General features: G+C 53.1%; 1 protein-coding gene across 2 annotated transcripts in view; it reads right to left on the bottom strand.

Annotated features, from left to right (window-relative positions):
• The window catches only part of Kif17 (kinesin family member 17), a 37,451-nt gene that overhangs the window by 9,072 nt on the left and 13,258 nt on the right, over window positions 1-15,121 (bottom strand). For both annotated transcript variants that reach the window (XM_052177848.1, XM_052177849.1), the window contains exons 5-9: window positions 13,522-13,974; window positions 10,156-10,265; window positions 5,190-5,343; window positions 3,028-3,581; window positions 1,951-2,031 (exon numbers count right to left, since the gene is read on the bottom strand). In XM_052177848.1, coding sequence (XP_052033808.1) covers window positions 1,951-2,031; window positions 3,028-3,581; window positions 5,190-5,343; window positions 10,156-10,265; window positions 13,522-13,974 — 1,352 coding nt within the window. The remainder of the gene's footprint in view (window positions 1-1,950; window positions 2,032-3,027; window positions 3,582-5,189; window positions 5,344-10,155; window positions 10,266-13,521; window positions 13,975-15,121) is intronic.

Below are 15,121 nucleotides of genomic sequence, written 5' to 3'. Positions count from 1 at the left end.
GATGGCTCAGTGGTTACAGCCCATGGAAGCATGAGGACCCTAGTTCACCCCCCACCCCCCACCAAACCCATGTGCATCCCCTGTAATCCCAGACTCAGAAAGCAGGAGACAGGGGACCTCAGAGCAAGCAGGCTCCGGAGATCAGACACGTGGTCAGTCGGGAGACCCCGTCTCAATGATCACGGTGCAAGAGTGAGCAGGGATGATTCCCAGCATCAACTTTGGGCCTCCACATGCATGTGCACCAGCAGACACGGGCCTGCACACATGCAAAACATGTACCCGCATGCATATGCAAATGGAAAAAAAGAAAAAGTTCAGATGTCTGTATGTGATAGACGTAACACAATAGGGATGCGACCTGCAGCAAGCTGTAACCAGTTTTTCTCACTCAAACTAATTCTTACGATTGTCTTCACCAACACCCCCAAATGTGCTCCCAGCCTCCACTCTTGAGATCCCTAATCCATCACCAAGGAAGGCAGGATCATTTTCTCCAAAATATAAACTCACCGTAGCATCCCTTTCCACACTAGAACCTTCCATTGCTGCCTATGGAAATTCATCCAAAGGAAACTCGGATCTCTTGCCTGGATGCTGCCTCTGCTCTTTCCCTCCCAAGGATCCTCTGCGCTCACCTGCCCACCTTCGTGCCCCTGGGGGACCTTGGTGTCTTGTTCAGAAAGTCCTTGGCAAGACATGCTCTTCCCACAATGGCCCTGTAGAGCTCGGGAGAGCAGGCCCTGCACCTCACCTGGGCAGCGCAGTAGACCTAGCCCTAGTGGTGTGGTTGTAGGAGACCCGACAGGCCAGGCTGATCAGCTCAGATACCTCTCAGGCCCAGATCCAGGGCTTTGAGTTGGCCCACCCCAAAATCTACCCCATGAAAGAGCCAGTCCTGCAGAACCAAAGGCACAGGATCTCCTGACACGGGACAACAACAGGATATCCAAGCGGAGTCTCAGTGAGGATCCAGTATTGCTGCTGCAGCAGAAGCCAGAGGCCAATGACTCACTGCAGTGAACATCTGCATGTAAAGATGTGTGGACAAGAGGATGTACTGTGGGACGCGCAGTGACACTCCACAGCTTCAACAGCAAGATGTTCCCCCCCCCCTCTCTCTCTCTCTCGTCCCCCTCTCTCTCAGGGGAGGTTGCAAGGGTGGAGGGTAGATATAAATGGATGGGGAGATGGGTGGGAGGGACTGGGGTACATGATGTGGAATTCAGAAAGAATCAACACAAAGTTACAAAAACGAAAAAGAAGTGTTCCTCCCAGCCTCTCCTCCATGTCTCTATCTCACCTCCTAGTAGGGCTCTCCCACCATTTTGTCAGCTACCTACTGCCACAGCCTGCCCTGTGACCATGCCTAGAAGCTTACAGGCTTAAAATTGCTCTCCCTAGGGCTGGAGAGATGGCTCAGCGGTTAAGAGCACTGACTGCTCTTCTGAAGGTCCTGAGTTCAAATCCCAGCAACCACATGGTGGCTCACAAGCATCTGTAATGAAATCTGACGCCCTCTTCTGGAGTGTCTGAAGACAGCTATAGTGTACTTACATATAATAAGTAAATAACTAAATAAACATTTAAAAAAAATTGCTCTCCCTAAATGTGAAGAGCTTTTAAGGCCACCTCTTGCTCCCCCGTCTTATTATGCCTTGTCCCAAGCAGAAGACAAAGGATATTCAGATTGGATGTAACCGGCCCACAGGAGGTCCGTGGCAGTACCTTAGGTCCACCAGTACTTCTGCAGCTCCCGTCCTACCTGTGGCCCCTACCTCTGCTCCTTTAAGACAGCAGCTCACTACAGAAGGCCTCCTAGTCACATTGCCCATACGCCATGTGGCAGACCTGTTCAAACATTGCTTGGCCATGGGCCGCCTGTCTAGGGAGAATGCAAGCCGGACAGCTGGGCCAGGCTCTTGGAGGGCCAGCCAGGCAGATACTCACAGTCCTGAGGACGACGATGTTGTCAGGCACGTCAGCTTCTGACTTGGCGTTGCTGGGCTCCAGCAGGTGAGTGGAGGGTGGCTGTTAGGGGGAGAAATGAGGGGCAGGGGAAAGAGAGATGTTTTGGTCAGAAATCCCCTCTACCTCCTCACTACCCTGACGCCCACTTCCCCTTGCCTCCCCATGGCCTCCTCTGCCTGCTGCCGGGGTAAAGAGGTGACAGGGAGAGAGAGGGCATGGGCAAGTGTCTAGGTGTCCCAGGACCTGTTCTGTGTTATCTTGGGCAGAACACATGTTGGAACCTCTACTGTTCAGAGGAGGAAACCACAGCCTACAGAGGCAAATGACCGATGTGCCCTCATGAAGTAGGAGCTGGGATTTCCAAGGCCTATATGAGGACATGTGTGTGCCTATGTGCAGGTGTGTGCTCATGTGAGGAAAACAGAAAAATAGGGAGGAAAAAAAGGAACATTTTTCGGAGGCTGGAGAGATGGCTCAGCGGTTAAGAGCATCGACTGCTCTTCCGAAGGTTCTGAGTTTAAATCCCAGCAACCACACGGTGGCTCACAACTATTCGTAATGAGATCTAATCAGACCCTCTTCTGGGGTGTTTGAAGACAGCTACAGTGTACTTACATATAATAAATATATAAAACTTTAAAAAAAAAAAGAGGAACCTTTTCTTAAAACAGGAAGAGAATTGAAACTGGTCAGAAAGGGACAGGGCAGGCATCCCAAGCCCTGTGGTCTTGAAAAGCTGCCCCAGGCTCCTCAGCTCTCTTAGGCTGGGAGGTCAGGACGGCTCTAGTAACTCAGCAACCCTCCCTCCTCTCCTCCTGTGTGGAGGTGCCCTGCCAAAGGAATAGACGCCTGTCTAACATAACCAGGTCTCCTCCATCCCAGGCTTCTCAGCGTGTGTCTGACAGGGCATCTCCTCTCCAGAGCACAGCAAAGCAGCGTCCCCAAACACCAAACAGGTCATAGAGGACACCGAAAAGGCTGCTGACAGCAGCCCCGAATGTGCCATGACCCGGATGCTCCCAGCCCATCCTGCCTGCTCCACAGAACATTAGCTACCTGTTCAGGGATCTGGGGGACGACTATCTGGGATGAGTCTGACATGGCCACAGTCGAGGACAGTCTGGCCAGCTTGGCTTCCACTTCAGCGAAAGGATCCTGCAGGCTTGCCAGTATCCGCAGGGGCTCCAGTGACGGCTCATTTTCCTGGACATAGTGTGCTGTCCCCAGCGGACACGTAGCAGCCTCCGGGCCGAGATACTCATCAGGAAAGTACCTGCCCTCAGCCAGCACCCCCGGCATGGAGAACTCCACGTTGGCGAGCTCCTCAGGTCCAGGGTAGGCGTCGGACGTGGAGGAGTCTTCAAGAGTGGAGGACTCATTGGACACAAAATAAATCTCTGACTCGGAGGGCTCCGTGTGGGTTTCCTCGAATGTGAGGGGAGCTTGGCTCTTGGTGACCTCGCCACTGGGCGGCATGTCAGGCATGGAGAGGATGATGGGTTTCACCGCAGTCTCGTACCGCAGAGGAGGAGAGTACTCGGGCCCACTGGCCAACTCGGCCCTGGACATGACCTCAGTCTTACACAGGACTTCCGCCTTGAGGACGGCCTCTGTAGTGAACAAGAATGCCTTGCAGTCTCTCAAGGGGAAGGTGGCCCTCCACCCACTGTGTCTCAGAGACCAGCTTAAGCCAGAACCCTGAAGATCCCAGAGCCCAGCTCCAGTTCCCAGTCAGCCAGCCCTGCCCTGCTGCCTCCTCTCTCGGGCCCGACCCTGCCCTCACCCCCTCCTCCAGGAAGCCATCCCTGAGCAGCACGGGCACTTCTCCATGCTCTAGCCCCTCACCCACTGATGGCTGGGCTCTCACCACCCTGCCTGGAATGGTTCTTCCATGTGACCAGGGTACCTTGCATGTCGCACTACCTCCCAAAGCTGACGCCCTCAAAAATCTGACCGTTCAGCTAAGACCCCCTAGATCCTCCTCTAGTGCCAAACCAGGGCTCTGGTCCGCCAACTCTTCCCAATGCACTGGAAGAAATGAATGCTGGTTGCACATCAGAGCTCCAGAAACCAAACAGAGACCTCCTGGAGGTTCAATATGCAAACTGGAGGGCTGTGTGATGCTGGAGATGCAGGAGATGCTGGAGAAGCAGAAGCCATGTTTCTCTCTGCCTCGGGGTGTCTATGAGTAGTAGAGTCTCTCTTCCCCAGTTGGACAGGCTTTGCTCCTAGTTCACACCTCTAGACTATCTTTTATACCCCAGCCACCATCATTTCTTCCTTTCCTTTCCTTTTCCCTTCCTTCCTTTTCCTTTTCTGTTTTTTTTTTTTTTCTCCCAAGACAGGGTTTCTCTGTATCGCCCTGGCTGCCCTAGAACTCACTCTGTAGACCAGGCTGGCCTTGAACTCAGAAATCTGCCTGCCTCTGCCTCCCAAGCGCTGGGATTAAAGGCGCCACCATCATCACCAAACTTCATCCATTTCTTCATCCCTTGTATCCTGGACTCCCCTAACGGGGTCCAGATTCCTTATGCTGAAGCACAGTATACACGGAGCCTCTCCTCGGCCCCAGTTCCTTCCCCTGCTATCTTAGGATCCGCAGTATCTTGCCTTACCAAACACAGGGAAGGTTCTAAGTAGCCCTCCCTGCACCAGGCACGCAGCAGCACCCGTGACATCAGTACAGACCACACGCCCAGCCCAGCTCTGCCAGTCCCATGGTGAACAGCAGGAAACTGGTTCTCAGCAGCATAGGTAGTTGAATTATACATCCTAGAAACTTCCACACAAGTAAACATTCCTGCGAACGACTGGATCCTCACAGGATGTGGTTGCCTTGGTAGCAGACAGGCTGAACAGCAAGCGACTAGCAAATGCAGAAACTTGGGCAGGAACTGACCTCTCAAGCCCGGCTTCAATCCTTTCTTCCGCTAAGAAGCCCAGAGGTGGCCCAGCTTGGAGACAGAGCACCAGAGACAGTGCTGTGTGACAATATCAGCTTTGGGCCCAGATTGCCAAGATTCCAATCCTGACTCCACTTCCCAAGCTATGTCTCTGGGCCTATTTCTTCATCTAGAGGTGGGGGTAACTGTGGGACCTGCCTGGCTGAAATGTTATATAAATGAGAGAGACCTGAGCTTACCATACAGAGGACCCTCCCCCCATCTGTAAGGGAAAACAGGGGGTGGGCTCTGACACCGCCTCAGGGCAGAGCAAACCTGTCTCCTTCTCCTTGCGCAGATTCTCCTGCAGCGTGGACAGCTTCACGTCATAGGAGTTACGCATGGCAGTGATGTCCTCCTGCAGTCGGACCCGGGATTCTTGCTCTGCCTCATAGTCTGCCTTCAGGCGAGCCAGGCGCTCCTCATACTCCTGGGGTGGAGGGAGGCACAGAGGTGGTTAGTTAGCTCTCCTCAGAACCAGCCTTCACAACTGACCTCCAGTTCTGGATACTCAGACAATGCAGGGGAGAAGGAGGTCAAAGTCCCTTTGTCACATGGGGGTGACAGTTCTCTGGTGACAGCCCTCTGTCTATTCTCTGTGTTCCCTCATCTAATCTGCGTTTCCACCTGTGGTACTCAAGCCATTGGTAACAAAATGTTTCTGTTCACTAGCTCTTCTCTTCTCTTCTCCTTCTTCCCCCCCCCTCTCTCTCTCTTCCCCTACCCCCGTTTCTTCTTTTTTTTTTTTTAATTTTATGTATTCACCATTGCTTTCTTCAGACACCCCGGAAGAGGGCATCAGACTCCACTGCAGATGGCTGTGAGCCACCATGTAGTTGCTGGGATTTGAACTCAGGACCTCTGGAAGAGAAGTCAGTGCTCTTAACCACTGAGCCATCTCTCCAGTCAGTGTGTTTTTCGAGACAGCGTTTCTCTGTAGAACTCACTCTGTAGACCCCAAACTTGCAGAGATTTAACCTGCCTCTGCCTCCCGAGTGCTGGGATTGAAGGCGTGAGCCACCACCCGCTTCCCTCTCCATCTTTGCTGTCCTCACTGGCTCCTGTCTCAGTAGCATCCCACTTGGTCCAGCTCCAACCTCAGCAACAGCACACATTGCTGCTGCCCGCCCCGCCTGTAACATCACATCCTCTGCTAGGGATGGGTGGCTTCCAGGTTCATTAATAGTCTAAACTTGACTAAACCTCAGTCCCCATGAGATGGGCTACTGCTGGCCCTTGGACACCTTCTTTTCATTATTACTGTTTTACGTTATTTTAAATGTCTGGGTGTTTTGCCTGTGGGTGGATCTGTGCGCTATGTACATGAGCCAGAAAAGGATGTGCTGGACGCCCTGGAACTGGAGTCACAGATGGTGTGAACCACTTTAGAGGCACTGGGGACTGAACCCTGGCCCTCTGGGACAATTAGTACCCTTGACCACTGAGCCGTCACTCCAGCTCCTTCTTTTAAAATTAAGTTTTTGTTGTTGATGCGTTGTTTTTCTTTGTGCTAAGCATGGAGCCCAGGTCTTCATGTTCGGTCGGTGTAATGTTGTCAACATGACTGTCGTGATGTTCATTTTTTACTGTCACCTTGACATAACCTAGACTGGGAAGAGTCTCAGGGAGGGACTGTCTACACTGGGTTGGCGTGTGGTCTTGTCTGTGGAGGATTATCTTGGTGGCGTTACTTGATGCAGCCCACTGTGGGCGGCACCGTTCCCTAGGCAGGAAGTCCTGCGTGTAAGAGGATGAAAGAGCTGGGAAAGCAAGCGTGCGCGCCTGTGCTCACGGCTCTCTGCTCTAGACTGCGGATGGGACACGACTGCGGTCTGAGGTTCCAGCCTTGACTTCCGCAAAACGATGGACTGGAACCTGGAACTGTGAGCTAAAACCAACCCTTTCTCCCATAAGCTGCTCTCTGCCAGGGCATTTTCTCACAACAACAGAAATGAAATTAGGATGGTTGCCGACATGAAGGGACTGAGAGGCACCCAGGTCGGTAAGAAGGCACACCTCTGCCTGTGAGGATGCCCCCAGACAGGTCTGAGAAATCAGGGAAGGCCGGCCCTGACGATGGACCACACCACCCCATAAGCAAACCAAACAGATGGCTCATTTTGAGAGTTGCTTGTGTCAGCCAATCTGTCACAGTAAGGGAGAGGTTGGTGACACTAAGCAAGGGCAGTCAGTGCTCAGAGTCTGGACCCTTGGCCCTGCCCTACCGTGGTTTTGTTTGTTGTTTTTATTTATTATTACTACTACCTATTATTGTTGTTACTGTTGTTAATTTATTATTATCTGAGCACATTTGGATTTCTGGTAACTTGCTTTACCCAGAAACAGCTACTTCTCTCCTGCCTCAGGGGTTCTACCCTGTTCCCTGGCAAGTTCATGTTCAGGGCTCACAGAGGCTTCCTGACTAACTGAGAACTCTCTGTCATTCATGTTTGCTGCTTCCATTGGTCTGTTTAGAGAGTTGCCGGCGGGCATTGTCGGCACCAGTGTGCACACACCCTGAGGACTATCCAGTGCACCTTCAGGAGCACGTGCAGGGCTGCTAAGGCTCTCTGACAGCACCAGTTCAGCCCCACATCTCTATCTCCAAGCCTTCCCTCACCCATTTCCTGACTCCTTGGCGAGCCCCAGCCTAGCCCTAGATCAGTCTTCGGCCTGCCCAGCCCCTCACCTCTGCAGCTCCCTGACTCTGTGAGAGACCTCAGCCCAGCCACCTGTACCTCAGCCAAAACCACAAAACCTGCATGCACAGGTACGCACACGCATCTGCTTGGGCACACGCTTGTGCACACAAAGGTACGTGTACCCACTTACCGAAGTCCCACCTTCCAATTTCACTATTAAATTGGGGGTAGGGGGGAGTAAACTGCAGGATGCCTGTTTGTGTGGCCAAGTCTTTATTCTTCCTGCCTGTCCTGCAAGCTACAGAAGTTCCCTCCATGGCCTTAACCCACTAAATCCCCCGTCTTACTCTGTCAAAGCAACCCCCATCCCCAGGGCCGCGTGCCTTCCAGCTATGGTCCCCAGTCCCAGGCAGGTGCTCAGCTCATGCTTGCTACGGAAGATGGAGACGGAGCACACGCCCAGACTCCCGCTTCTGTGTGATGCGCATGGATGAGAAGGGACCGTGGTTTTTGTCCTTGTACAGACTGTACAAAACAACAGGAAGGCTGCCATGGTGGATATTCGACAGATCAAGAAACATTGGCGCAGAGAGCTCAACCATCTGGCGGCCACGGAGCCCGTCAGAACAGGACTTAGACAACAAAAATCCAGGTAACCCTGGGAACCCTTGAGTTCAAACCCCCCCCCCATGTCTGACTGGAACCTGAAGGCCAGAGCCATGCCCTGAGCTCACAACTGAGCTGCCTCCAGGAAGAGCCCCCTGTGAACACACAGGGACTTCATTTAAATGTCTGCCTATCCTGGAATGCGGTTCTCAGCACACAGGAGGCACTTGGAGAATAAACTCAAAGAGAAGGATGCACAGGAGGACAGAAGGGGAGCAGGGGAGACGTCCACACCTCTGATGGCCGATACCGTCCACGGGGTTACAGTCAGGAGAGGCAGGCAACACCTGTGACTTTCTCGAGGTATCTAACAGGAGACTGTCTGTCCCTCTAGAGTGGGTGTGTTCTCCTTGGGGACCACTAGGGGGAGGCAACATTCATCCAGATCACAAGAAAGCCTACCTATAGGATTCCATTCTAGTATTATCAGGTTCTCCCCTCCCCAGAGGATCTGTGACCCAAATCTACTAGTCATAGGATTCCACAGCCACTCCAAGTCCCTTGGTATGGCTCCTGGTCACTGCTACCTGCAGAGACTCAGCACTCCTACTACAGGAAGAGCTGCTACCCTAGTGGGATGCCTATAAGCTTAATCCTCCCCGGAGGGTCTCTTCTTTTGTTTTTTTGTTTGTTTGTTTTGCATTGTTGGTGTTTGTTCTGCATTTTTGTTTTTGTTTGGCTTTGTTGTTCGATATTGGGTTTTTCTGTGTAGCCTTGGCTGTCCTAGAACTCACTCTGTAGACCAGGTTGGCCTTGAACTCAGAGATCTGCCTGCCTCTGCCTCCGTAGTGCTAGGACCAAAGGCAGTACACCACCACTGCTTGGCTGGGGTGGGGTCTCTTCTTACTGCCACTAAGGGCAAGGCTTGGGTCCTGGAGACGGACTCAATACCCAGACCTACCCTAGATGGTCCCAAAGGCCTGGACTCCCAGGAGTCCCACTAAACCAGGCTCTTTGTCCAACATCCTGACAAGTTTTGAGGACTAGCCCCTAATTGAGATTATAGCTGAGAGGCAAGGGGTCCAGATGTAGGCCTGGGAGCCAGGCCACAGCTCCCCAAAACTGCTTCTGTCTAGTTATCAGGGTTCTCCTCAGGAACAACCAGTTCCCCACAGGGACCTCCAAATGTCAAACCACCAGGCAGCGCTAGCAGGCAGTCTTCAAGTGGCAGGGGCCTCTGGAAGGCCGCAGAGCTTGGAGTTGAGAGGAAGTCCCTGTTGTGACTTCCTATGTATGTATCTCTGGAGATCTGTCCTGCTGCTTCCCAGGGACGCTGGGAGTCACACGGTATGACTACCCGGGTACCAGGTGAAGCTGATGCTACACTCACCGTAGGCTAAACAGACCCGGGTTTGGCTCCTTTCCACTCTGCCGGCCTGGTCTCTGCCAAGAGGCCTCCCACTCCAGGGATATGCTCTCTACTGCCGACAACTCCCAGCCACTTTTCCAGCATTACTGAGGAGACCTTCTCTTGGGGATGTCCCTGGCCCCCAGTTCACTCCCCACACAGGTTCTACTGTGACATCAAGAGCAGTCTAGGTCAGGAACCCAAGTTTAACTCCTGGGTCCAACTCTTGTTTGTTTTTGTTTTGTTTTGTTGTTTTGTTTTTGAGACATGGTTTCTCCATGTAGCCCTGACTGTCCTGGAACTCACTCTGTAGACCAAGCTGGCCTCGAACTCACAGAGATCCACTTGCTTCTGCCTCACGAGTGCTGGAATTCAAGGTGCGCACCCCCACTGCCTGGCTGAATCCAACTTTTTGATACTCCTGTCTCCCCTAGAGCTTTGGGAAAGTCTTTGAGCCCACCTTCCTCAGAAACGAAGCGGGCACCATGGTGCCAAGCCCACGGAGCGAGGCAGGATGACACCCTACAGGTACTAGCTCTCCCTGGGTCACCCTCTCCTTCATGTCGGCAGCTCGCTGGGGCCTCACCTCCCGGATCATCTGCTTCTCAGCCTCCGTGTCCTGCTGGACAGTAGTCGGGGACAGCAGCTTCTCCTCAGGCTGGACTGGGCCTGGGGGTGTCTGAGTGGACAGCAGGGCTGGAGAGAAAGAGACAGGAGAAGCAGAGGGTGAATAATTTGCCCCTGTGTAAAACACAATACAACAGTCACCGGAGAGTTCAGGACACTGGGGACATAGCGCTGGAGACACCGCCACACCACCATGCACTGTGCACTAGAAAAGTGACTGAGTGAGCAAATGTAACGTTACAAAGGACAGGAAGGGAGGGTGCTCAGAAGCCGGCGAATGCCCAGTACTGGGGTCAGGAAGACCCAGTGGAGAGCAGAAGGAGCAGGAATCTGGGGAGAGGAGAGAGCCAGGCAGAGCTGGGGAAGAGCAGAAGACCATGGCAGGTCCAGGCCCACACTGGGATGCCTAGGGTGATGGGGACAGCGGACGGATGGAGAGGAGAGGGAGGCCAGGCCCTGAAAGCTTCAGCAATGAATACCAGGGCAAGACCCAGGAGACCTGGGGACAGTCAGCATTGATGTCAGGGAGGGAGTGTGAAGGAGTATGCGTGCGTGTGTGTGTGTGTGTGTGTGTGTGTGTATGTCTGTATGTATATGTGTGTCTGTGTATATGTATGTGTACATGCATGTATGTATATGTATGTATCTGTGTGTATGTGTCTATATGTATGTATGTGTATATGTATGTGTACATGCATGTATGTGTCTGTGTGTATATGTATGTATGTCTGTATGTGTATGTATATATGTGTGTCTGTATGTATATGTGTGTCTGTGTGTATATGTATATGTATCTATATTTATGTATGTGTACATGTATGTGTGTATATGTATGTATATGTGTGTATGTGTTTGTCTGTTTACATGTATGTGTATGTATATGTATGTGCATATAGCCCACTGAGGTAGTTAGAAGAGGCAGATACTCCACATCTTGCAAAAGGGACAGAGAAGAAATATGCAGTGACTGAGGGAAGTGGGAGGCTGAGGCCGCACACTGATGGTACTGCGTTCTAGGCTAGGAGTCTCATACAAATGGTCTATGTATGTGTATGTATATGTGTGTATATGTATGTGTGTATATGTATGTGTCTGTGAGTGTATATGTATGTGTGTGTGTATATGTGTATATGTATTTGGTTTTGTTGTTGTTATTTGAGACAGGGTTTCTCTGTGTAGCCCTGCCTGTCCTAGAACTTGCTCTGTAGACCAGGCTGGCCTTAAACTGAGAGATCCACCTGTCTCTGCCTCCCAAGCACTGAGATTAAAGGCGTGCACCACCATGCCTGGCTTACTTATTCATTTTGATTGATTTTTTTTTGTGCACAGTGCCAGCATGGTACATGTAAGTCTGTGCAGCACTTGTGTGATCTAGTGCTCACAGAGACCAGAAGAGCATGTTAGATCCCTGGTGCTCACAGAGGCCAGAAGAGCATGTTAGATCCCTGGAACTGGAGTTAGTTACAGCTGGTTGTAAGCTTCCATGTTGGTGCTGGGAATCAAACCCTGGTCCTTTGGAAAAGCAGTTGGGGCTCTTAACCACTGAGTCACCTCTCCAGCCCCAAGAGTAAGGGTTTAGAGAGGAGGGTCACAGTAGAGGCCATGAGGTTGGGGCTATTCGATGGGTTGGACAGGCCTGCATGGAGTCGGGGCAAGAAGGAGGAGTCTGAGAGAAACATGAGCCCACTGAGGTAGCTAGAAGAGGCAGATACTCCACATCTTGCAAAAGGGACAGAGAAGAAATATGCAGTGACTGAGGGAAGTGGGAGGCTGAGGCCGCACACTGACGGTACTGCGTTCTAGGCTAGGAGTCTCATACAAATGGTCTATGACCCTGGTCCTGAGGTGATCCCTCCTCCTCCAGCAGAAGCCAGGCATGTGTCCGGACCCCACCTTGATAAAGAGTGCCTGGGGCTTAGGTCATGTGCCCAAGGACCAGCTAAGCTACTGACTGCTGTTTGATCCCAGCACAGTTCTTGGTACAAGGCCAGGCACTACTGCCCCCTGAGCATCGGGGCTCTAACCCAAGGGCGTCCGTCCTGGAGGGCCATGTTAGCTGCTGGGCTGGGGACTCACTGAGGAGCTAGGACTTCATCCACTCCTGGCATTCCTTTGCCAGTCTTGGGGGTGTGCAGTCAGGAAAGGGAGGAGGGCAGGAAGAAGAAAGACGACCACAACGGGCAACCTGCTGCATCTCCCACCTTCTACCTGACCGCCCGCCCCTCCCCCACCCCGCCCGAGGCAGCCAGCAGAAGCCTGTGGACAGTGCTCTGTGGTGTCTGGGGGATCCTCCCACTTTGCCCTAGAACCTAGCAGGGAGGATTCTCACGCCCAAAACTCAGCTACTATACCTTCTGTGAAGCCTTTTCTGACCAATCACAGCCTTCCAGACAGGCTTCGATCCTTCCCACCACCCCCAACCCCTATCCTCCCTACCCCCGTGTGTCCTGCTCCCTTAAAGTTTGCTCCTCTTCCCTAGAGAGTCACAGCCTGGGAAGAGTCACGTGTCCCCAGTGTCCAGCCCTGGTCTACATACAAAAGAGTGCTAGGAGAAGGTTGGGTGGATGGGTGGGTGGGTGGGTGGGAGGGTTGAGGGTGGAGAATGATGGGTGGATATGTGAACAACTGGGGGACAGAATCCCAGTGGGTGAAAAATAGAAGAAAGGGGAGGGGTGAAGGAGGGAGAGTGGGTGCTGGAAGGATGGATGAGGAGGGGCTGTGTAGGCAATGGAGTCAGTGGGAGGGAGGAGCGGGAGGAGCGGCTGGTGGGTGGGGCAATGGGTAGGTAACTGTACCGGATGGATCAACTGAGCCAGGCAGGCCCGAGGACCAAGGGGCTGATGCTAGACTTTCCTATGCACACTGTTCCTAAGAGACAGAGCAACAGAACACTCTGGTGTCTCCTCGAGCCCGCAGGCCTGCCATCCAGACACACCTTTCTATGCCTCCCCCAAATGGCAGCTGTGATTACAGAGCTGGGGTGGGATGGGGGGAAATGAGTCACCCAGATGCTAAGAACACGATGTCTCTGCCACTGAGCCAGGGAGACAATCGGGTAGACAGGTGGCTGACAGACGAACAGCCTGAGGTAGGGTGTGAGCTGTGGGCTGTGAGCTGTGAGCTGTGGGCTGGCTGGAGAGGGATGACAGCCCTAGCCAGCCCTAGCCAGCCAGCCTTCTTCCTGGGGCCACAGGCAGAAGGGGCCATTACCACCGGGTGTGCTGAGCCGAATGGTACCGAAGGACCTGGAAGTCAGGGAAAGCCGGGACATTTCGATGGGAAATCTGCTCAGCCCACCCTCTCCTGCTACCCCAGGCTGTCCCACCTGACAGGTTGCCAGGGCCCATCTGCTGGGCCAGGATAGCCTTTAGCCTCTTGATCTCTTCCTGGTACTCTCGAAGCAGCGCGTCCTTAGGGTCCTCATTAATACGTGGTTTGTTCTTGATATTCTTGGCCCTGTTGGCATAACGCAGCGTGCTGAGGGTCTCGTCGTAATTGTTGTCAGCGGGAGACAGGCAGGCCACCATCAGAGTCTTGGTGTTACCACCCAGAGAGTCCTGAAGCAGTCGTGTCAGCTTCGAGTCCCGGTAAGGAATGTGCTTGCAGCGGCCGTCCACCAGGGCCGAGATGACGTTGCCCAGCGCTGACAGTGACAGGTTAATCTTGGTGGCCTCCTTCAGCCTTTCCCCTGTGGCCCCAGTCTTGGATTGCCGCTCACTGCCGGCCAGGTCTACCAGGTTGAGCTTGCCTGCGCGAAGATGGTCCTTCCCCCGCTCATCTGCAGACAGACGGGCAGGGAGCAAGAGCTGGGTGAGCCCCACATCTTTCTAAGATGAGGGTGGCTTGCCACTGACGCCCTCGGAGCCTACACCACCCACTTGGGGATACCTGTGATCCTACCAGGAGTCTGTGAAGGAGGGGCTGCGATGGTACAGGTAAGGAGACTGAGGCTCAAGAGAGGGCGTGGAACTTTCCCAGAGCCACACAGAGGTCAAGGAAGGGCAGGAGGAGCTGGGCCCAGGTTCAATACACAGAACAGCTCACAGCTGTCTTTAACATCTGTTCCAGGGGATCTGTCGCCCACATACAGACATACATGCAGGTAAAACACCAATGCTCACAAACATAAGTAAATCATTTAAAAAAAAAAAAGGAAAAAGGAGAAGAGAAGGAAGAGGAGGAGGAGGAGGAAGAGGAGGAGGAAGAGGAAGAGGAAGAGAAGGAGGAAGGGGAAGAGGAGGAAGAGGAGGAAGAGGAAGCCAGCATAGCCAAGAGAAAGGAGGAAAAGAAGGAGAAGAGGAGGAGGAGGAAGAGGAAGAGGAAGAGGAGGAAGAGAAGGAAGAGGAGAAAGAGGAGGAAGGGGAGGAAGGGGAGGAAGGGGAAGAGGAGGAAGAGGAGGAAGAGGAAGAGAATGAGGAGAAAGAGGAGAAAGAGGAGGAAGAGGAAAGGGAAGAGGGGGAAGAGGAGGAGGAAGAGGAGGAGGAAGAAGAGGAAGAGGAGGAAGAGGAAGAGGAGGAGGAAGAGGAAGAGGAGGAAGAGGAAGCCACAACTGCCAAGAGAAAGAAGAGGAGGGGGAAGAGGAGGAAGAGGAGGAGGAAGAAGAAGAGAAAGGGGAAGAGGAGGAGGAAGAGGAGGAGGAAGGGGAAGAGGAGGAGGAAGGGGAGGAGGAGGAAGCCATCACCGCCAAGGAGGGAAAGTGAGATAGGAACTAGAAACTCAGGGCTGCCAGACTGCAGGGGTAAGGGCCTGCCCTCTGAGGACAGGAAGGCCTCTTTTACAAAGATTTCCTATGAGGCCAAAGGCAGAGGATGGAGGAGGCCAGATGAGGGCATCCCCAGGGAACTGTATCCTTCTAGGCTTGAAGTACTCGCCTTGACGTCAGCCCTGCCTCTCCCTTACAGGAGCACAGCCACATGCCTCTCCAC

Source organism: Apodemus sylvaticus, chromosome 3 (assembly GCF_947179515.1).
Source record: "Apodemus sylvaticus chromosome 3, mApoSyl1.1, whole genome shotgun sequence".
Classification (NCBI taxonomy): domain Eukaryota; kingdom Metazoa; phylum Chordata; class Mammalia; order Rodentia; family Muridae; genus Apodemus; species Apodemus sylvaticus.
The sequence above is the reverse complement of the archived record's forward strand: the minus strand, read 5'-3'. Positions and strand labels throughout refer to the sequence as shown.